This window comes from Cetorhinus maximus, chromosome 3 (genome assembly GCF_964194155.1).
Source record: "Cetorhinus maximus chromosome 3, sCetMax3.hap1.1, whole genome shotgun sequence".
Taxonomy (NCBI): domain Eukaryota; kingdom Metazoa; phylum Chordata; class Chondrichthyes; order Lamniformes; family Cetorhinidae; genus Cetorhinus; species Cetorhinus maximus.
The window spans coordinates 42003331-42027926 of NC_135881.1; the positions used below are offsets into that span (position 1 = coordinate 42003331).

A 24596-nucleotide genomic window follows, 5' to 3' on the forward strand; every position below is an offset into this window, starting at 1 on the left:
ACATGCTAACACTTGGGTATGGAATTGCATGATGGTGTGTGTTGCCTGCCCTTGGATAATTTGCTAAACATGCATTATTATGCTTGAGGATCATGTCAACCAGGCTAACCACAATCTTCGCCTCACCTAAGGCCTGTTTATGTGTATTGTCCAGAGGGAGTTACTGGATAGTAATCAGGCATCCAATCCTGGACAATTTTCCTCTGAGAATAATTGTTGAGCTCTAACTGCTGTCTTGGAACTTGATACAGGTGCCTTCCTGTCTGTATGGTTCAGTCCCAGGAAAAAAATTTTATAAGTAGATTGGCTTCTTCAGCTCCTTCCTACCTGCAAGGGCAGAGCGAAGTGCTTTAATATGGGAACCTGGAGTTTCAAAGGTTGGCTTAAATTGTGAGGGTGAATTCATTGTTTGAAAGCAATTTTACAGATGATTTTTTTTTCTCTGTGCACCTCTACCAAGCTTTACCATTTGAATGTGCTTTCCTCTTTGACATTAATTAAAAGTTTACCCTTGAGAAAGAGCAGTCCTGTGAATTCCAGGCAGGGAATTCCCTCCTGTATCAATATAAATACAAGCTATCTATAAGATTCTCTTGAAAACCCCAGATTGTTACCTCAGCTTCAAGTTCAGACAAATTGTGGTTTGCTAATGAATGTAGGACCAGCTTCGTTATTTATCACGACTGAGTCATGAGCTTAGCAGGTGTCAGATTGAGAACGTAGGTGGCTGTTGAGAAATAGTGCTCTAGAAAATGTCCCTACTGCTGTGGTCAGATGTAACTACTTATGCAATCATTCCAATTCTAAAATATTCAACTTTCCTGCTATTACCTTGTGTACTGATTTGTTTCTGCCTGTTGAGTAACATTCTATAGGCAAGCTTCTAGCCATGTCAGTCTATTGTTCATCCTAGCTATTAAAATCTTTACAAGCCAGTTGTTGAATGTGCTGTATGTATACACAGCAGTGTTGTATATGCAGGCTGGCAGGGAAGGTGTGAGCAGAGATGACATGCTTTCCCAGGGAGAGTCAACCTGGCTTTTCCCCTAGCAGCTATTTACACAGAGCCCTTGGCCTAGGATCAGGTCATTTTCCTTTCTGTACCCTCTGACCATTGGGAACAAAGACATTTAACTTTTCCCCATTTGTGGTGAGTTCGGATGGGAGGTAATATAGTGGCACAGCTGCTCTCCAGATGTACTGATATTGTGTTCAACAGTGATTGAAAGTAAAAAATACTCTTCTTTATATTCACAAGTGTGGTATGTGCTGTGAACTGAAAGGCCTTGTCTTTAGTTTTGACTGCCCCAGATGAGTGGTTACTGGTAGTTCCTGGAAGATGAATGTCCTTCCTCTGTACTGTCATTTTTGTAATTCTATGTTACGGTGTAGGGAGAACAACCTTCTTGTGTGCAGGTAGTGTCCAATGACCCACACAAGCTGCCTGTTAAATGTTTCCTGCTTTCACTTGAACAGTGAAGCCTGTGGAGCAGAATTCTTTAACTAGCTGTCCCATGCTGTCAAGTATGCCATGTGATTCACAATCACATATGCACTGTTCTAGTGTAAGTTGTATTAATCAACTAATCAAAATGCCATTAGGGTTGATTTTCCAGCCAACCATTCTTGGTGGACACAACTTTATTTACAAGACAGCAGCAGCAGCTACATGTGTGCATCTAACTCTATAACTCAAGAACAGCTCTCTCCTAGAGGTTCACTGTGCTGCTAGCTCTGGTTTACACAGATCATGTGAATTACAACACAGGATTATTCTTAAAGCTACAGTCCTAGGTTTATCAAAACTATAATTACTACATTCCTCCCCCTTTAACTTTTCTGTACCTTTTGTATTTACAAGGATATTTATCTCATGACATTTCAATATTTACACAGGACATGAAATTACAAGTTCAGTCTTTCAGATGGTTTCCTGATCCCTGTGGAACATGGTAGCTCCATGACTCCTGATCCTTTGGCAGGAACCACATTGCCTGGAACCGCATTAACATAAGGTACATCATGAGGTACAGGCAGTTCAGTGTCATCCACTCCAACAGAGATATTGGGCATATCTATCCTTGGTTGAGCAACTTCAACAGGAACCACAGGTTCAGCAATGGTTACAGGTGGAACATCATTTTGTTGGGGTATCTTCCTTCTTAAATGATCCACTGTTAAATGAGCCTACTGGTGATCCGACCCTCCACTTCCACGTGGTATGACAATGGTCCGGTCACAGAGCTTACTTTACCAGGTAACCACTTTGATTCTCCACTGAAATTCCTTATATATACAGCTTCCCCAACAGTAAATTGTTTCTCACGGCAATGCAAATCATGAGTCACTTTTTGGTTCCCTTGACTTTTCTCTACCTTCCCCTCCAAATTGGGAAGTATCAGGCTGAGTCTTGTTCGAAGATGGCGCCTCAAGTAATTCTGCAGTTGTTGCTCCTGTCGTAGTGTTGGGTGGGGGTGGGGGGGTGGGGGGGGTTATCCTGTAGTGAAATAGGAAATGAGCAAGTCTAGTTTCCAACAATTAACCTGTTAATTTTTTCACTTCTGCCTTAAAAATTTGTACTGCACTTTCTGCCAACCTGTTAGATGACAGATGGTACGGTGCAGTCTTCATGTAGTTGATACCATTGAGGCTGACAAATGGTTGAAACTCAGTGCTCGTAAACACAGTAGCATTATCTGAGACTATTACCTCTGACGATTACCGATGGTGTAGTGGTATTGTCGCTGGACTAGTGATCCAGAGACCCAGGGTAATGTTCTGGGGACCAGGGTTCAAATCCCGCCACGGCAGATGGTGGAATTTGAATTCAATGAAAAAAAAATCTGGAATTAAAAGTCGAATGATGACCATTGTTGATTGTTGTAAAAACCCATCTGGTTCACTAATGTCCTTACCTTGCCTGGACAGCAATGTAATTGACTCTTAAATGCCCTCCGAAATGCCACTAAGTTGTAAAAACCGCTATAAAGTCACTAAAAAGGAAAAAGGCACCAGCAACAACAATGGCAATCTCAGCCCTGTCAACCCTGCAAAGTCCTCCTTACGAGCATCTGGGGGCTATTGCCAAAATTAGGAGAGCTGTCTCACAGGCTAGTCAAGCAACAGCCTGACATAGTCATCCTCATGGAATCAAATAATGCAGACACCACCATTCCCATCGGCAGGACAAAACAAAACCGCTTGCTGATTGCCACGTACCGCCCTCTCAGCTGATGAATCAATGAATCACTGAGGGTGGCAAGGGCGCAGAATGTACTCTGGGTGAGGACTTCAATGTCCACCACCAAGAGTGGCTTAGTAGCACCACTACTGACCGAGCTGGCCGAGTCATAAATGACATACCTGCTAGACTGGGTCTGCGGCAAATGGTGAGGGAACCAACAAGAAGGAAAAACATACTTGACCTCATCCTCACCAACCTGCCGCAGATGCATCTTTCCACGACAGTATCGGGAGGAGTAACAGCCACACAGTCCTTGTAGAGACGAAGTCCCGCCTTCACAGTGGGAATAACCTCCATCGTGTTGTGTGGCACTGCCGTGCTAAATGGGATAGATTTCGAACAGACTGGAGCAACTGCATCCATGAAGTGCTGTGGGCCATCAGCAGCAGCAGAATTGTACTCGAACACAATCTGTAAACTCATGGCCCGGCATATCCACCACTCTACCATTACCATTAAGCGAGGGTATCAACCTGGATTCAATGCAGAGTGCAGGATGGCGTGAGTTGTCAACCTGGAAACAGGGCTACTTGTGTGCCAAACAGCATAAGCGATCCGACAACCAACAGATCCGACGACTTTGCAGTCGTGAATGATGGTGGACAATTAAACAAGTCACTGGAGGAGGAGGCTCCACATATATTCCCATCCTCAATGATGGAGAAGCCCAGCACATCAGTGCAAAATATAAGGCTGAAGCATTTGCTACAATCTTCAGCCAGAAGCGCCGAGTGGATGATCCATCTTGGCCTCCTCCAGAGGTCCCCAGCATCACAGATGTAAGTCTTCAGCCAATTCAATTCACTCCACGTGATATCAAGAAATGGCTGAAGGCAATAGTACTGAAGACTTGTGCTCCACAACTTGCTGCGCCCCTAGCCAAGCTGTTCCAGTACAGCTACAACACTGGTATCTACCCGGCTATGTGGAAAATTGCCCAGATATGTCCTATACACAAAAAGCTGGACAAATCCAACCTGGCCAGTTACCACCCCATCAGTTTACTCTTCATCGTCAGCAAAGCAATGGAAAGGGTCATCAACAGTGCTATCAAGCAGCACTTGCTTCGCAATAACCTACTCACTGATGCCCAACTTGGGTTTCGCCAGGGCCACTCAACTCCTGACCTCATTACAGCCTCGGTTCAAACATGGACAAGAGCTGAACTCCCGAGGTGAGGTGAGAGTGACTGCCCTTGACACCAAGGCAGCATTTGACAGAGTGTGGCATCAAGGGGCCCTAGCAAAACTGGAGTCAATGGGAATCAGAGGGAAAACTCTCTGCTGGTTGGAGTCATGCATAGCACAAAGGAAGATGGTTGTGGTTGTTGGAGATCAGTCATCTCAGCACCAGGACATCACTGCAGGAGTTCCTCAGGGTAGTGTCCTTGGCCCAACCATCTTCAGCTGCTTTGTCAATGACCTTCTTTCCATCATAAGGTCAGAAGTGGGGATGTTTGCTGATGATTGTACAATGTTCAGCACCATTTGCGACTCGTCAGATACTGAAGCAGTCTGTGTCCAAATGCAGCAAGACCTGGACAATATCCAGGCTTGGGCTGACAAGCAGCAAGCAACATTTCGCACCACACAAGTATCAGCCAATGACTATCTCCAACAAGAGAGAATCCAACCATCGCCCCTTGATGTTCAATGGCATTACCATCACTAAATTCCTCCACCATCAACATCCTGGGAGGTTACCATTGACCATAAACTGAACTGGACTAGCCATATAAATACTGTGGCTACAAGAGCAGGTCAGAGGCTAGGAATCGTGCGACGAGTAATGCATCTCCTGACTCCCCAAAGCGTCTCCACCATCTACAAGGCACAAGTCAGGAGTGTGATGGAATACTCCCCACTTGCCTGGATGAGTGCAACTCCCACAACATTCAAGAAGCTTGACACCATCCAGGACAAAGCAGCCCGCTTGATTGGCACCACGTCCACAAACATTCACTCCCTCCACCACCGACGCACAGTAACAGCAGTGGTTACCATCTACAAGATGCACTGCAGCAATTCACCAAGGCTCCTTAAACAGCACCTTCCAAACCCACGACCACGACTATCTAGAAGGACAAGGGAAGCAGATAGCTGGGAAAACCACCACCTAGAAGTTCCCCTCCAAGTCACTCACCATCCTGACTTGGAAATATATCGCCATTCCTTCACTGTGGCTGGGTCCAAATCCTGGAACTCCCTCCCTAACAGCACTGTGGGTGTACCTACACCACTTGGACTGCAGCGGTTCAAGAAGGCAGCTCACCACCACCTTTTCGAGGGCAACGAGGGGTGGGCAATAAATGCTGGCCCAGCCAGCGAAACCCACAGCCTATGAATAAATTTTTAAAAATCCATGGATGGCGAAACTTCGGTGTTGTTTTTCTATAGTAGCGCATGATGTTGATGACTTTACCCCATAAAAATCTAACCAGTTGGAATGAGCATCAATAATCTGTAGAGGCATGGTTCCAAGGTAAGGACAGGCGTAATCTATGTGCAATCTCACACAAGGTCTACCAGGCCACTCCCATGCGTGTAATGGGGCTGCCACCGGCAACTTTTGTAGCTCTTGGCATTGCACAGTGTTTTACCACCTTTTCAATATCGCTGTCCATCCCCTGCCACCAAAAATAACTTTGTGCTATTGTCTTCGTTGGTGAGATTCCTGGATGGGCACAGTGTAGCTACACTAAGAGTGGTCCCCTTCTTTGTGAAGGAAGTACTACTCGTGCACTCCATAATAGAATACCATCTTGACGGCTCATCTCGTGTCTTCAGGTGAAAAATGGCTTCAGTTCATTAGAGACTGGTTCCTGGGATGAACCATGTAACACTTGGTCTCTCCCTCGAGACAGGACTGGATCACAATTCGTCCAGTTTCTTATCTGCCTGGCACAGTCTGGTGAGGAAGCCATGAAATTCATCACTAATGTGAGCCCTTGGGGAATTGGGACGTGGTCTTTGTTCTCTTGCAAAGGAAGGCAACTTAGGACATTGGCATTTGCTAAATGAATCCTGGTCTATGTACAAAGGTGTATTCATATGCTACCAAGATTAGGGCTCATCTTTGTATTCGTGCAGAAGCTATGGGAGTATAGCCGTTTTCTCACTCAACAGATCCAAAAGTGGTTTGTGGCCTGATGCTATTGTGAAATGTCACCCATGCACATATTGGTGGAATTTATTTACACCAAAAATAGCCAATAGACCTTCCTTTTCAGTCTGAGAATATCCTTTTTCAACTGTGCTAAGTATCCTGGATAGATAGCCTATTGACCTCTCTGAGCCATTGTCCAACTTATGATATAGTACTGCTCCCACTCCATAGTGGGACGCATCGTAGGTTAGCACCAATTCCTTTGCCAAGTCATAATGCACTAACAAATTTGAAGAGTGCAAGAGCTGTTTTACTTTCATGAAGGCTTCTTCTTGGGGGGGTGACTCCCAAACTCAACTCTGGTTTTTCTTTGGCAGTGAATGTAGAGGGGCTAGAACCATTGATAAATTTGATAGAAATCAGCCATAATAATTTACCATCCCCAAAAATGATTTAAGTGATTGCTTTAATCTTCTCTTCAACAGGGTGTAACCCTTGGGCATCTACCCGGTGGCACAAATAAATGACTTCATTTGCCTGAAAAGTGCATTTTTCCTTCTTTAGGCACACTCCTGCTTCCAAAAATCGTTTCAGGACTTTCTCTAGATTAGCCAAGTGTTCCTTTTCTGTGAATCCAGTTATCGTACATCGTCCAGGTAGATCACAACTTGAGGCAGTCTTTGTAGCAAGCTCTCCATTGTCCTGTGAGAAATGGCTCTCCATCGTCCTGTGAGAAATGGCACAGTCTGAAGAAACACCAAAGGGCAGGCGTGTATATTGATATAACCCTTTGTGGGTATTTATTGTTACAAGTTCCCGGGAGGCATCATCCAGCTCCAGTTACTGATATGCATGACTCATGTCAAGCTTTGTATATATTGTCCCTCCTGCTAATTTGGCAAAGAGGCCTTCAACCTTGGGTATAGGGTACCCGTCCAGTTTGGCTGCTTTGTTGACAGTTAGTTTGTAGTCCCCACAGGTCCAGATGGTCTGGTCTGGTTTAAGGACAGGGACTATGGGTGCTGCCCACTCTCAGAATTGAACCGCTTTTATGACACCCAGCTTCTCTAGCCGGTTCAACTCAGCCTCAACCTTCTCTCTCGGGAGTATGGCACCAGTCTTGGTGTGAGGTTACTCCTGAGTCCATGTAAATCTTGGCCTGTAGGCCTTGAATTTCTTCCAATTTATCCTTGAAGATGGTGTCATGTTTTTTAGCAGCTCTGGCAGTCCCTCTGCTCACAACTGGAAGATTTTGGACCAGTTTAATTTAATCTCTTTCAACCAATCACAACCTAGAAGGCTTGGTCCTTCACCTTCTACCACCATCACTGGTAGCTGTGCCGATTGATTTCTACAATGAACTACTCTGGTGACACCTTTTACCTGGATTTCTTCGCCTATGTACGCCAATTTGCCAGATGTTCCAAATTTATTTGTGGAGTACTTTTATTTAAATATCTGAAAGTGTGTTCTCCTATTACAGTGGTAGAAGCACCCGTGTCTACTTCCATTTTTAAGGGTTTACCATTCACTTGCACTGTGACAATAATTGGCTCTGTCTTCTCTACTTTCATGTTGAATAATGAATAAATGTCAGAATCGGTTGTTTCTGGTACTTCTACACTTCATTGGACTTCGATTGTTGCCTGGAAGCCTGTTTAAATCTCACTTTGCAATGTTTCAATATGTGTCCACTTATGTGACAAAAATAACACTCTACCTTTTTAAATTGCCAATTGTTAGGAGTATAATTGTTTCTGCATCGATAAAAATTAGTTTTCGTTTTTGCTCGGGAGCTGTCTCCCACTTCGTGGCGGAGTCCCAGCATTTCATGCTATTTTCAACTGACCGTTCCTGCCCAACTAGGAGAACAGCGCCATTTTGCGCCCCTTGAATCGCTTGTGAATCCCTTACAGCGCGCTCCATCGCAAGTGCTATTTCTAATGCTTTCTTAAAATCACGATCCACTTCAGCCAGCAATCTTCGCTGAATAGCATCCTCCTGCATGCCACATACCAAATGATCCCCCTCCTACATTTATCAAAGCTATAATTACTACAATCGCGAATTAAACTTTTAATAATATATATGCGTTTACATGTATTTTCATAAGTAAAATTGTAGTAATTTGACTTTACCATTGTCTGTTATTCTAAGTGGAGCTAATGAGCCAGATCTTGCTGGAACAATCATCTCACAGCATATGGTTAGACTTTTTCCTATATCCTTCAGCTTGAAATTTCTTTGTGCAGTAACTTGTTGAACCACAAGGCTGAAAATTATGTGACGAGGGCAACAGGACATCTGTGACTTTAGTGAGTGGTGAAACCTACAGTGTACCTCCTTAACCAATGAGATTTAAGGATCGAGAAATAATGGAGAGGGCGGGTGAACTAGACTCAAATTAGGTACAGGAAGAGAAATAAAGAGAAGGAAAGCAAGATTGGATTAGGGGAGTGAAACAGAAAGGAAAAGTAAGAGAAAAAGCATTTTAAAAAATCTCCAACTGCAACTGAGTTTAAATTGTTCCCTTTCTGGGCCAGTGAGGTTAATTGGCATGAATTAACAATTATAATGTAATTAAAGATACTTTCCCCATAACTTTGCCCTAACTTTCAACCGAATTTAATGGGCAATTAATGTGCAAATCCAGTAAGTTTTTTAAAGTAGTGGGTGGCCAAGGGCAAGATGCCTCTTCTGGGCCGCAAACAGTAGAGTGGATTAATCCTCCATGTTCTGGAGATTTTTTTTTTTGAAAAAATACTTTATTCATAAAATATCTGGAAGAACATTACAAAACATTTCTAAATCGCCGTCACAAAATGTGCAATCAGATTCAACTTTTACACATGGATCACGAGGTGCTTCAATACAATCAATGAGTATTACAATCATTTCAATATGGTCGTTACAGACAATCAGGCAGTGCAATGGTATTGGAGTTATCAACATACATCATGTTGCACTCTGAGGTGCTTCAATACAATTATAATACAATTAGTATTCAATGCATACATTCATTGTGAGCTGTGCAGCCCTAGGGATCTATACAATTCCCAGCCCCTCGGTGCACTATGGCAGAAAGGTCTTAGACAGCGTCCTTTCCCCATTGCACCTTTGCGGTGGCTGCCCCAAGCTTTAGTATGTCCCTCAGCATGTAGTCCTGGATCTTGGAATGTGCCAGTCCGCAACACTCGGTCGGGGACAACCCTTTGCACTGGAAGACCAACAAGTTTCGGGCAGACCAAAGAGCATCTTTCACTGAGTTGATGATCCTCCAGCTGCAGTTGATGTTTGTCTTGGTGTGTGTCCCTGGGAACAGCCCTTAGAGCTCAGAGTCCTGCGTCACAGAACTGCTTGGGATGAACCTCGACAGAAACCACTGCATCTCTTTCCAGACCTTCTTTGCAAAGACACAATCCACCAGGAGGTGAACAACGGTCTCGTCCCCACCACAGCCACCTCAAGGGCAACGTGCAGAGGGGCTGAGACTCCTGGCGTGTTGGAAGGATCTGACGGGAAGGGTCTTTCTCACCACCAGCCAAGCTACATCTTGGTGCTTGTTAAAAAGTTCTGGCAATGAGGCAGTCTGCCAAATGACTTTGACAGTCTGCTCGGGGAACCATCCGACAGGATCCACCATCTCCTTTTCCTGCAGGGCCTCTAAGACGTTACGTGCCGACCATTGCCTGATGGACTTGTGGTCAAAGGTGTTTATCTGCATAATTTTTTCCATGAGGGACAGGTCCAACTACTAGGAGCGTTCCACGGCAGCGTGGCCAGACCCATCCTTTGCAACACCGGGGACAGGTAGAACCTCAGCACATAGTGACACTTGGTGTTTGCGTACTGAGGGTCTACGCACAGCTTGATGCAGCTGCACACAAAGGTGGCCATCGGGATGAGGGCGATGTTGGGCACATTTTTTCCCCCATTATCTAGAGGCTTGTACATTATGTTCTGGAGATTTGCAACTCGCAGCACATGTCTTAATCACCTGTATTTATTGGCTTACTTGCCCAGTTCTTAAGTGTGATTCGTTAACACTCCCTTTGGGTGAATCTTAGTGTAAAAACAATGTCATAACATAGTGGCCATCATGGTTGTCTGAAGCAGTTTAAAAAAAATTAACTGCCCGAAGTAACTCTTGTGCCCTTGTGTGAACGTTCTGGGAAGATTTTTAGATCTGATTGGATGTTTTTAAATTTGTGCTTGGTGAGGAAATATCAGAAGTTGGTCCCTGTGGCCAATAACAGGAGATTTATGACTTGTGTGTTTACCATGGGTCAGTCAGATAACCACAAAGGAAGGTTTTCACACTCTATTTTGAAAAATATTACAGACTGTTAAAAAGGCAGACAATGAAAAAACCAGAAAAGGATTCAAGGATAAGAATTGAGGGGTTTTGTTGCCAAAAGGCATGAAATAATGGAAGTAGACTTGGAATTAGTGTACATCCTCTATATCATAGTTTATTTTCTGTATGGTGTAATTTAATATAAGAGCTTTTAGTTTTCGGTTTGCTATTGTGGCAATCAGTGCAGATGTCCAATGTGCATATAAGCTTCATGAGTGAGCTTATTGCAGAGTGAGATCTTATATTGGATAACTGCTATTTGTGACATTATTGCATTTTTTTCAGTTTATTATTTGGAAAGTCAATGAACAATACATATTTTGTAATGTACTTCATATGCTACCTTTGGACGCCATTCGGTTCATAATGCACAACTAGGATGAATTTCACTTGTACAGTTTTATTGCCTGAATTCTTTAACGAATCAAAACCTTCAGCTACCTCCCAGGTCTTTGTGAAGATGAAGCATCCTGCATGGTTTTAAATATGCAATCTCACTTGATGTTCACAGGTAGTCTGAGATCAAGGTCAGAGGGTTCAAAATTCATTTTTGGAATGTGGCATCGCTGATGAAGCTGGAGTTCATTCCCATGCCAAATTGCCCTGACTGTGAAAGTGGTGGTCAGCCTGCTTCTTGAACTGCAGTTGATTTGGTGAAAGTGCTTTCACAATGCTGCTAGGTAGTGAGTGCCAGGATTTTGAGCCAGTGACAGTGAAGGAATAGTGATTAATGAACTGCAGCGGTCCAAGAAGGCAGCTCACCACCATCTTCTCATGGGTAATTAGGGATGGGCAATAAATGCTGGCCACAGAATAAATCCTGTGACTAGAAGGGAACTTTAAGGTGGTGTTGTTTTCATGCATATACTGCCCTTGCCTTTTGTACTGATGCAGATTAATTTAACAGCAATTATTTGAGTCCATTAAACTTGGAAGATAAGTTGCATTTTCATTGGGTGTTATCTCATTTTGGTTTTGGCCCATGATCATTCCAAATTAATACGATTCCATATTCTTAATTTTAAAAAATCACAATTTCCCCTAATTTTCTTTCCCACATGCACTAAATTCTTGTTGGGAACATTATGCCTCATCCAAGCAGCAATGCTTCATGTTGCACTCTAGGCAATGAGTGTTAACGGATTATTTTACTGTAGGGGCATTATAGCAATCTGAAATAGAAACTCGGTTAGTTCCTCCCGCTCACCCCCCGCTTAGAGGTCTTTGATTGCGAGTTGCTGAGTCAGTCCATACTGAGAGAAAACCTCATACCTTACTGAATTATATGGGTCATTACCACCGCATTTAGCCAATGACAGGTCTTGCTGGCTTTTTTAAGCAGATGACTGACAAGTTGACTGAATAATGTGGTGCATTGTATTGTATTTTGTGTGAGACTATAGTTCCCGCTGTGCTTTGTGGTGTATTGTAGCACTGTCGTAGTAACTAAAGTTCTCTTTCAACCAGTTCCCACAACACAACACCTCTTTTTTTTTCTCCCCCCATTCGATTAAAATCACTGAAGAGACCCTGGAAACTGAACCATTTCTCATATCTTGGGAGCCGCCTCTTAATCAAGATAGACATAGATGGCAAAATTCATCATCGCCTCCAATATGGCAGCTCAGTCTCCAGCCAACTGTGGAAAAGAATAGTTGAGGACCAAGGTCTCAAACTGAGACTAAGATCATGGTTTATTAGGCAGCAGTGACCCCCGTGCTTCCATATGCTTTGGAAACTTGGACAACCTACAGCAGGCACGTCAAAGCACTGGAGAAGTACCACCAGCAATTCCTTCTTAAGATCCTTCAAATACAGTGTTAAGAAAGGTGGTCCAAAAACTGTGTCCTCTCTCATGCCAACATCACCAACATCAAGGCACTAATCACTCAAAACCAGCTCTGTTGGGCAGGGCAAGTTGCTCGTCTGCCTGACACCAGACTCCAAAAGCAACTGCTCTAATTTGAAATTGGACGTGGCAGGAGACTCCCAGGATGACAACAGAAATGTTTTAGGGTTCGCCTCAAAGGATCCCTGAAGAGGTCAAACATCCCCGCCAATTTATTGGAGTCCCTGGCTTTTGACCAACTAAAATAAGGAAAGTTCATCCTGGAAGGTGCCAAACACATTGAGAGACTTTGTTTGGAACATGTCAAGGCAAAGTCAAGGCTTGGGGCGCAAACCTCCAAACAACTCATCTACCTGACCCTTCAAGCATCACTTGCTCGCCATGTGGCAGAGTCTGCAGACCATACATTGGTACTGAGATGGTTGATAAGTCCATTGAACCAGAGTGGAAGCAAGTCATCCTCAATTCCATGGGACTGCCTAAGTGAGATTATAGCACAACAGTGCTAATCAAGATGTCTGCAAATGAAGGATTAGGTCTTCGTATCAAGGTAGCTTTATTGCATTGATACTTAATACTGTTCAGCGATACTTCCCTTCTCCTTCCTCCTTCCTAATCTTGAGGACAACCTCCCTTCTCAATTTACCTCTGTACTTCCATCACATTTTGCTACCAAAAGAGCATTGGACAGTGCCACACTAATAAAGGTTAATGAATAAACCTGCTGCATTGTTCAACTTCTGTCTTGAGCAATTTGATATTTCATTGCTACTTTGCCTAATAACGAGTTTGTTATCCTAAACTTTAAACTGTCAAGATTAAAATTTTTTCAATATATAGTCACATGACCATTTTCACTCAGTCTTTTAGTTGTTTACATGAGCTGTAAGAGCTCAGAACCATAATGAACTGCAGCATTTATCATATTAAAATGTGACATACTGAATTTGCCCTGACTCTCACTGAGCCCATAATTTGGATTGAAATTCTGGGATTATCTTCTAGAAAAGTGTCAAATGTCAGTCTCCTCTCAGTTGAATAGTTTTACGCAGACTTATGGCATGCATGCCAACATATTCAGCTTGTGTCTGGGAGGTGGATAAAACAATCTTTCTGGATAAACATAAAAAGAAATCAGACTTTCCTCTAAAATTAAGTACCTGCTCATGTAGAAGGAAATATCTTGTCAGTATTTAACCAGAATAGTTACTTAGATTTGTTCAACTGAAGTCAGCATCCCACAATGCACAGTTTAAAAATGAGATTGACTAAGACCTTTAAGTCAAAACCTTGCCTTCCTTGTTTTTTTTTAAAGGTGTGTCTAACCAACTATTCCAGCGATTGGAGGTATCTTATAAGTTTTAATCTAATTTAAGTAGTGTGTTTCTGTGTAAATTATTGTTTTGAGTATGTTTAAAAATGAACAATACTAAGGGTCAGCAGCACTTTATATCTGAACTACTCCATAAAGACAATCGACAATGTGTCACTTTCAGCAGAGTTCTTGATTTTGTCAGCTCAGGTCTCCTGGATACCAAAAATCCATCAAAGGTCCATTGTATCGGAACCTATCTGGCTCTCTGATTGAGGTGAATGGGATTTGGTATCCTTCCCAGAAATGATGCCTGTACGCAAGCACGGCTCAATATTTCAGAAGCAGCTGGGGCTTGCTGATCACGTCACATGCCCATTACTGGAGCTGTTTTCCTTGTAAAACCTTGTTTTGAAGAAATTATTTAAAACATAAAGCTCTAAACCCAATATTACATAACAATAATCTAATTAGCACTCACATTACCCCCAAGTGCACTGGAGGCCAAACCACATAGGAATGTATTGCACCAGTAAACACAACCTGATTTTAAAGCTCGTTTACCTAATTAACTTTTAATATATGGTATAAACAGGAGACCCATGGGGAATGGCTATACTCTGGTTGTGAATCTGAACAGGCAACTTAATAAATCCAGGCCTCTGTTGAATAATGCACTTGATCTGAGGTGTTTCTGGTTGATGCTTTATGTCAGATTGTATGATAAGATGCAGTTGGGAACAACAGAGCCAGCGGTGGGGTGATGTGGGCATTGCATGAAATATTCATAGTTACTTCTGTGAACAACTTACATTTAAGTGACATTACTTGTAACCTACAGCATATAGAACTCTGTGTCAACAGGAATACTCTTGGATAAATGGGCTTACAAACTTTTCTAAAAAATGTTTCCCCTTCCCTCATCTCTAATTCCTTTGGGCCTATTTAATTGTCTTCAGTAATGTTCATATGCATGCGCTTCCAAGTGGAATACGGTCAGAAGCAAAAATCTTAGTTTCCCCTTGCTAACTCTGGGGTTGAGGCTCATTGTCGCATCCGACCATCCACTTGGAAGAATGTGGCATTTACTCATCACTTTTCTAATAATACCTCAATTCTTTAACTGTTATTACAGCCAAAGGACAGATACCAATGAACGAAGATCCAAATGGCTATTCTAAAGAAATTATTGAAGAGGCTGTAAAGAAAGAAACAGTTTTTCAGGTAAATAACTAAGAAATAAATTGGTCCAATTTTATATATTCTCTTTTTTGTTCCCTATGTCATTTGGTGTATTTTTTTAAAATTGTGAGCCAGAAGACAAAAGTGTGCAAATGAATTTGTTTGTAATAAAATTGAAACAAGTTTTGTACATCATTATTTTAACCTGGTAGTATTTTAAAAATTAATTATTTTGTACATACGAACATATGAATTAAGAACAGGTGAGTTTGGCCCCTCGAGCCTGCTCTGCCATTCGAAAGATCATGGCTGATCTGATCGTGGCCCCAACTCCACATTCCCACCGACCCCTTGATAACCTTTGACTCAGTTGTTGGTCAATAATCTATCTACCTCTACCTTAAAAATTTTCAATTACCCTGCACCACTCACGGGGAAGAGAGTTCCAAATACTCACGACCCCCTGGGTGAATATATGTCTCCTCATTTCCGTCCAAATGAGTGACCCCTTATTTTTAAACTGTGTCCCGTAGTTCTAGCCTCTCCCACAATGGGAAACACTCTGTCCACATCCACCCTGTCAAGTCCCCTCAGGGTTGCTTCTCATTCTTCTAAACTCTAATAGGTGCAGGCACAACATATCCAACCTTTCCTCATAAGACAACCCCCTCATCCAGGAAATGTAATGTCTTTCTTCCCCCTCACATAATACAACTAAGCTTCTTCAGAGAGCAATTTGAGTCAACCATGTTGTGAGAATGGAGTCACATAAAGGTCAGATAGCCAAGGTCGGCAGATTTCCTTCCCTAAGGGGCATTCGTGAACCAGATGAGTTCACTGAATTAAAAAATTTTCACTAAAATTGAATTTAAATTTTCAAACTGTCATAGTGGAATATGAACTGCATTCTCAGGAATATTCATTCAAACCCCTGGGTTACTAGTCTAGTAACAAACTGCTCTATAAACAATATACGCACACATATACTTGCACACAAACACATGCATTAATGTACAAAATTCCTTACTAAAAATGGGGCAATTTAAATCTTTTATTCAGTTTTAATTTTATAAACCAAATTTATAGTTCAGGCAGAAGGTCTCAAGTTACAAGCCAGTTTGATATTTGATAGAACTGGGTTTTGGCTGGTACTGTAAGTAGCCTGATGATGGCATTAATTTTTTTCTGTCCTTACAAAGTTATCTTCTTAATGTGCAAACCTGCCTTGAACTCATATTCATAATTTTCAAGGGAATGAGTGTGAATCAAGTACTGGTTGTGTTAAAACTTGCAAATATTCTCCTGATTTCACCTCACTGTATATTCTTTAGATATATGTAAGAATTATAAGACCAGAATTGCAAGGTTCCACTGCTGGTGCAGAGCTTCACAAGGAATGAACATGGGTTGAGCCCTGGTTTTTGCCCTGTGCTCATATTTAATGAGATTCTGTACAAGCAGCGGAGCCTGTTAAAGTTACCCATGCATCTTCATTGTAATTATACAACTGTCTTGCTTAGACATTCTTTAGTTTCTGATTCACTATTACTCTTGTCATAAAGTATTTGTGCCTGTAACTAATATTGATTTGGTTGCGTTTGAAGTTTTTTACAAAGTAAGGAAAGAAATTGGCACAATTGCAACTCATTAGAAGTAACAAAAAGGACATGCTGCATTTGCTGTGTTCAGCGTGTGATTGGACTTCAATTCTAATTATAATTAACATAAGAAATAGGAACAGGAGTAGACCATTTGGCCCCTCGAGCCAGCTCCGCCATTCAATAAGATCATGGCTGATCATCTAGTGTTTCGATTTCCTCATTCCCATCTAACCCCGGTAACCTTTGATTGCCTTGCCTAACAAGAATCTATCTACCTCTGCCTTAACAAAAATATTCAATGACCCCGCCTCCACCACCTTCTGAGGTAGAGAATTCAAAAGTCACGCAACCATCTGAGAGAAAAAATTTCTCCTCATCTCTGTCCTAAAAGGGTGACCCCTAATTTTAAAACACTGCCCCCTATTTCTGGACTCACCCACAAGAAGAAGTATCCTTTCCATGGCCATCTTGTCAAGGCCATTCAGGATCTTGTGTACTTTAATCAAATCACCCCTCACTCTTCTAAACTACAATGGAAACAAGCCCAGTCTGTCCAACCTTTCCTCATATTCAACCCACTCATTCCAGGTATCACTCTAGTAAACCTACTTTGAACCGCTTCCAATGCCTTTACACCTTTCCCTAAATAAGGAGACCAAAACTGCACACAGTATTCAAAGTGCAGACTCACCAATACCCTGTATAGCTGAAGCATAACATCCTTACTTTTATGTTCAATCCCCTCGTAATAAAGGATAACATTCCATTAGCCACCTGCATACAAACTTTTTGTGACTCCTGTACTAGAACACCTCGATCCTTCTGCACCTCAGAATTATGTAGCCGTTTTCCATTTAAGCAATACTCTGCTTTTTTGTTCTTCCTGCCAAAGTGAGCAACTTCACATTTTTCCACATTAAACTTCATTTGCCAGACCTTTGCCCACTCACTCAACCTATCTATATCCATCTGCAACCTCTTCACAACATACTTTCCTACCTACCTTTGTGTCATCTGCAAATTTAGCTACCATGCCTTCACTCCCCTTAACTAAGTTATTGGTGTAAATTGTAAAAAGTTGAGGCCCCAGTACAGACCCCTGTGGGTACAATAAACATTGCTACTCTTAACAAAAAGGAATAAGAGGAAAGAATTTGTGTTTATTTGACTTGTGCTCCATAGTGCCAATATGTTCCAGTATAGCTGCAGCACTGGCATCTACGTGGCAATGTGGAAAATTGTGCACGTATGTTCTGTGCACAGAAAGCAGGACAAATCCATTCTGGCCAATTGCAGCCCCATCAGTCTACTCATGATCATCAGCAAAGAGATGGAAGGTGTCAAGAGCAGTATTGTCGAACAGCACTTGCAATAACCTGCTCACCGATGGTCAGTTTGGGTACCATCGTGGCCATTCAGCTCCAGATCTCATTACAGCCTTGGTCCAAACGTGGACAAAAGAATTGAACTTGAGGTGAGATGTGACATTAATGCAACATTTGACTGAGTGTGGAATCGAGGTGCCCTAGCAAAACTGGAGTCAATGGGAGTTGGGGTGGGGGGCGGGGTTGGGGGGCAACTCTCCACTGGTTGGAGTCATACTGAGCACAGTTGCAGATCGTTGTGGTTGTTGAGGGCCAATAACCTCAATTCCAGGACATCGCTGCAGTAATTCCCGAGGGCAACTCGTGTCCTGGACAACATTCAATTTTGGGCTGATAAAAGGAAGTTACATTTGTGCCACGGAAGTGTCAGGCAATGACCATCTCCAACAAGAAAGAATCTAACTATCTGCCCTTGACATTCAGTGGCATTACCATCACTGAATCTTGCACCATTAACATCCTGATGATTAACATTGACCAGAAACATAACTGGACCAGCCATTAAATACTGGAGCTTCAAGAGAGGGTCAGAGGCTGGGAACTCTGCGGACAGTAACTCACCTCCTGACTCTCCAAAGCCTGTCCACCATCTGCAGGACTTGAATTAGGCATGTGATGGAATACTCTCCATTTCCCTGAATGAGTGCAGCTCCAACAACACTCAAGAAGCTTGACACTATCCATGATAAAGCTGCCTGCTTGATCGACACCCAATCCACCAGCTTAAACACTCACTTCCTCCACCACTGATGCACAGTGGCAGCGGTGTGTACCATCTTCAAGGTGCATGCAGAAATTTGTCAAGCCTCATTCAATCTCCCAAAGCTGTGACTTCTACCCACTAGAAGGACAAGGGCAGGATATGGATGGGAACACCACCACCTGTCCTTTTGAAGCCACATACCATCCTGACTTTGAACTATATCACTATTCCTTCACTGTTGCTGTGTGAAAACCCTAGAACTTGCCTCCATAACAGCACTGTGGGTGCACCTACATCAGATGAACTGCTGCAGTCCCAGAAACGGCTTGCCACCAACCTCTAAAGGGCAGTTAGGTTTGGATGACAAATGTTGGCCTAGCCCGTGACACACTCACCTCATGGACGAATGAGGGGGGAAAAAACCACCTTTCACGTTCTCAGGATGTCCCAAATGCTTTACCAGCAATAAAATAATTTTTTAAGTGTATTGACTGTTTTCATTTAGGAAATATGGTAGTCAGTTTGTGCACAGTAAGGCCTCACAAACATCAGTGTGTTAATGACCAGATCACCTGTTTTAGTGTTATTTGTTGAGGGAAAAATATTGACCAGCACACTGGGGTGAAATCTCCTGATCATCTTTGAAAAGTGCCAGGGGATCATTTATGTCATGTGACAAACAGGGCCTCAGCCAAAAGATATTAAAAGTGTGGACCAGAGTTGGGATTGAAGTACTTCCAACATTTGGGTTGTGACTGAACACACTTTTGAACGATTTTCAAATGTAACGTGTTGTTAATTTAATCAGGAATGGAGGAATATTCAATTGCCGGAGGAAAATTGGATAACACTGGACAAAAAGAATACTGTTTTGTTCCTATCTCTCAAATTTAACATTTTGATATTCCCTCCTATGCACAGTTTGGACCAGGAAGGACATAATGCAGGAGAACTCTCGGGTTTATTTTTGCACAGCTTGTCATGCCAGAAATATTGCATTTGTATGTGCTTTTGAATGTCGATGAGCTGTTTTATTTTACCCCAGTCGAGCAGAATTTGACAAGGATCTTAAGTGCTGCAATAGTCATTTAAAAGATTATATTTTCATCTGCGTGCCAAAAGAAAGGTGTAAAGTTGTGCTGCTCTTGAATAGTGAGACAATTCTCGCTCCTTGATACCCAGTTTCATAGATTCTATCTTTGATATTATATTGAATGAAGTAAGGCTGAAGAGCCCCTTCAGCATTCAAGGAGGTTCACTCTAAAAGTGAACGGCCAAAGCCCCTGGCGAGGTGAATGGCATCAGCACTTAATGTTATGATATGACCAAATCCCAGAGGGAAACTTGGCTATGCTATCACAACGATTTTGCAACTTGTATTTTTTTGAGAAGGGTTGTGCATTCAAGTCAGAAGTCATGAGTCCACAACCACCTTTTTAAAATTAAATTAGAACATTTATTAACAAAAGAAAAACATAAACACACAAGATTTTTGTTACACAGTTACTTAGTCTTATAACAGTTCCCATAACTTCTACTTAACTAGACTCCCAACTACACACCCTTTCTGGCAGCAGTCCAAAATAGATTCTTAATCTATAAAACATCCAGCAAAATTACCACAAGCACCCACTGTTGCTGTAAGGGAGATATTTCACAGCTTTCTCCCCCTCACTTGATAGTGAAACTCCAAAGGCTTTGAACAAACCTTGGTTACTAGAACAGCGAACTTCTCCAGGGTGACTAGAGGCTTTTTCCAGAAGTCTGTTTCACACACTTGACCTTTCAAGATCTCACACGGCCACACCCCATACAACTTTCCATCCTTCTTTAAATATACTTACTCCTTTTCGATCTGTAAATCCCATTGTTACCATCTGTCTTTGGAATTTGCTTTTCCCAGAATATAAAAATATTTTAAGTTGTCATTCTGGCCAGCATTTTCGTGAAAAATAAACATAATAACTTTGCCTTATTTATCTTACCAGTTGAAAACATCCTACTGTGCTCCTTTGAAAAGCCAGCAACTTCTCCCCTTATCTGAAAAGGCAAATTCCATTTTACTTAGCTCGTCCATTAGCATTTCAAATATCTATTTTTTACACTTATCCCCTTTGACGATTCAAACCTTGCAGTCTAATGGTCTGCAGTTTATTTAAATTATTCACACACACACACACACACACACACAAACATACGCACACAAAACATAAGCCTGCTTTAAAGTATCCCACAGTAATATCAGGAAAAATATGACAATTCCTTTACAGTAACAAAAATTCTGTCTTTAATTGGGAAAGAAGAAATCTGTGGGTGTAGTGTTACGTTCTAGGTTCTTGTATCAAAAAAACTGCTCTATATGCGCATGCCACAAAGTCCACAGAAAACTGCCTGCCAACATAACCAGTAGCACTATTTGAAAAAGCTTCTCATCCTTCTTATCATAATGAACCTCTTTTTGTACCTGTCACGGCTTTTTGGCATCCTTTCTAAACTGAGCACCTGGACTTGTATACATTCTAACTGGAACCTCATGAATAATTTGTATTAATTTTGCATTATCCTGTTGTGCTTCAACATGTTGAAAAGCTACATGGGAACGCAACGGCAAAGATACTACAATTATCCGCCTCTGAAATCCGTGTCTCTGTTGATGACCTCCCCTCTCAGATTTAAAGCATTGTTGATTTAAACTCCATTGTGGGATAACCTAAACTGATGTTTTGGTGTAGTACTGAGGGAATGCTGCACTGTTGGAGGTGAGACTGACCAAAGTCCCGTCTTTGTGTTGGTGGCTCTCAATGAGCATGAAAATAATGTGCAATAATTGAAATAGAGCAGGCAGTTTTGGCAATCATGACAAACATTACCCTACGCACCAAAATAAAAATCGAATTAACTGGTCACTCATCTCGTTGTTTGTGGGATCTTGTTTTGTGCAAAATTGCTGCTGCATTTGCCTACAACAACAATCATTGCACTTCAAAAAGCCATTGCATATACTTTTTTCTTTGTGTTTCTGTCTGCCTGTCTCTGACTGACTCTCTCTTTCTCCACCCTCCCACACCCACCCACTCCTTTTCAGTCCCTCTCCATCACTCAGGTTGTTCAGGTAATTTCGAATAAAAAAAAAATGTCAGAAATGGAAGGGCAATTTTTTTAAAAGGAAAAGTCAGGATGAGCAGGTAGTTTGATTTTATTAATTACTGGAAAGCAAGTTGTACAACATTTTTGCAGTTGTTAAGCCCCGAGCTTGCTCAGACTTGCTGGCCCTTGGTGACCATGATAGACTGTAGTCATGTCTCAAACTCTTGTTTCTACCACTTTGTGATACTGCACAACAATGATTGCACATCCTTTATTCACCCAAGTGTATAACGTGAAAAACAAATTCATTTCTAACATTATCTGTCTTCCTGTGGCAGGATGGAAAGGTGCATGAAGATCACATAAGAGAAGATACTACAACTGCGTCTGACCGAAAAGAGATTCTTCAAAATGAGACGAAGTTGGTATCAAGAACTATTGAAATATTAAGAGCAATGCAGTCAAAAATCCAATTAAAACTAATTTGGTATTTATTTATTTTCTTTTCCCTGCTAATTTTGTCTCCCTCATTTCCTCTCTCCTGAGGGTACTGATTTTAGCTGCCTTATTCATCTGTATCTTTTTCTGTAAGCTTGCACAGGTAATATATGACACTAACTTGAGCAGAGTGAATGTTACAGCCAAGTTTGATCCTGTCTTTATATGACATCCAGCTGTACGCTTTTAGCACAGGCTGCTAGACGACATTTAGAAGCAGGCACTGCAGATTAATTTTCCTTCCTAACATAGGAAAGCTGAGTCTAATTGTAGAACCACATCATTGCTCCTGCTAAGATAAGTCAACTCAGAACTAACCAGGGTTGAATCTGGCAGTATCATGGTTCTGCATGGAACTTGTGGAGTCTCCATTGCCTCTAAGTGTTCACAAATAATACTTATGAAACGGAGGAGATGGCAGAGCCGGAAATGGATCCTTCTGAGCTACAGAATGTCTGTTGCATGTGTGATATCAGTGTCCCAGATAGAGGGAACAGCTAACATTAGATGTGGAGAGATGCCCAATGGCTAGTGCCTATACTGGTGAACTGTAATACAGCCTTTGAAAGCTGAGCTTTTATTGCGAAATGGGCATCTCCAGTAACTTTGAATCGACTTTAAATTGAAGTTTATCATTGCCAAATTGCAATTCAATTTGCTAACTCTTTAAACTAGCCTGTTTTACTAATCTGAATACCCTTTGCCTGTTGCTACTTTGATCACTCAAAATGTTTATTAGTTAAAGTTCTGCTCTTCGTTTTGGTAACATCTGCACAGATGTTTACATGGTAATGCAAGTTTAGTACAGTAATTGTAAACCAGCTATGGAATAGCTGAATGCTGTTGTGTTTAGATTGTCATTCATAATCTCTTTCCCTGCAGGAGATTGTGATTTCCTGTAATCTGACATCATTCCAGGTTTGCTGTTTCTCTGACAGTGCCAATGCAGGTTGCACAAGAATAGAAACAATCCTGTGAGCATTGCAATTATCACAGTGACTCACTCTACGTTTCCTCATTTCTTTTGTTCAAATAAAAGGTTAATTGAACCAATAAAAATCCTTTTAGTTCTTCAGCTTATTGTCCACCCATAAAATTCATGTCAAAGAATAATTTGCTTTTGTTAGTGTTGGTTGAGGAAGACATAATGCAAGTTGAAGACCTGGGGCCTAGTGGCACATCAGAAACCCATTTCTTCCATTGCTGTCTGTCCAAAGCAAGCTATTGATATCAGTTGGAATATGGTCTAGCCTTACATCCAACAGATTATAGTTTTCCACACTTGCAGTTATTTATATTTGCAAGTCAAGAATAGATTTAGTTTGACATAGGCAGGCTGTTAGCCTCACTTACAACCTCCTACAGGTTTTACTGTACAGGTGCACTGCCTTTAACCTGGGGCCTTAGGGCCATCCAAGCTGGATATGTTGAGAGCTGTCAGCAGTTATATACATGCCAGCATGACACTCTGGGTTCTCGGAAAATGCAAGACTTACATCACGTCAAACTGCAGGCCCTAGAGAAGGAAAGAATAGTCACCATCTGCAGTTATACCTTTTTACCAAATGCAGCGCATTAATATACTTAAAATGAGTAGTGGTCTTATTACTGACCCCTGGGGAACACTAATGTATACTCCTCTGCCCTGAGAGACAACTATTTGACTCTACCCTCTACTTTCTATACCTTAGCCAATTTTCTGTCCATGCTGCTACTGTTTCTTTAATTCCATGGGCTTTGATTTTGTTAACAAATCCATTATGTGGTACTTTAACAAACACCTTTGAAAGTGTAAATATGTAGCCTCAACCATATTGCCCTCGACAATCCTCTCCACTACTTCACCAAAGAACTGAATCAAGTGAGTCAAAACAGAATTTGCCTTTAACAAATCAGTGCTGGCTTCATTTATTAGCCCATATTTTTCCAAATGCTAATTCATTTTGTCCCAAATTATTGCCTCTAAAAATTTCCCCACATTAGGCCTGTAGTTGCCAGGTTTATCTCTTTCCCCTTTTTAAACAGGGCTGTAACATTTGTAATGCTGCAGTCCTCTGACACTAACCCCAATGTTGATGCAGGTGATAAAGTGCATTTTGTTGTTAATTTCCCTCTTTTGCAATTTTTGACCTTTTGTTAGACTGCCTTTGGAGTAAAATTATTGCTCACATTGCTGGAAGGTGACCAATTTTTTAAAAACCACAAAAAAACCCAGTATTTTTTAATGTCTGCATCTACAGTCGCATATTTTGCTGTTAAAATATGATCCCTCA

At 41.7% G+C, this 24596-nt stretch overlaps 1 protein-coding gene across 6 annotated transcripts in view; it reads left to right on the top strand.

Moving 5' to 3' along the window:
- The window catches only part of znf438 (zinc finger protein 438), a 217389-nt gene that overhangs the window by 113068 nt on the left and 79725 nt on the right, over window positions 1-24596 (top strand). For all 6 annotated transcript variants that reach the window (XM_078537755.1, XM_078537741.1, XM_078537743.1 and 3 more), the window contains 2 exons: window positions 15003-15091; window positions 22164-22246. In XM_078537755.1, the coding sequence (XP_078393881.1) occupies window positions 15003-15091; window positions 22164-22246 (172 nt within the window). The remainder of the gene's footprint in view (window positions 1-15002; window positions 15092-22163; window positions 22247-24596) is intronic.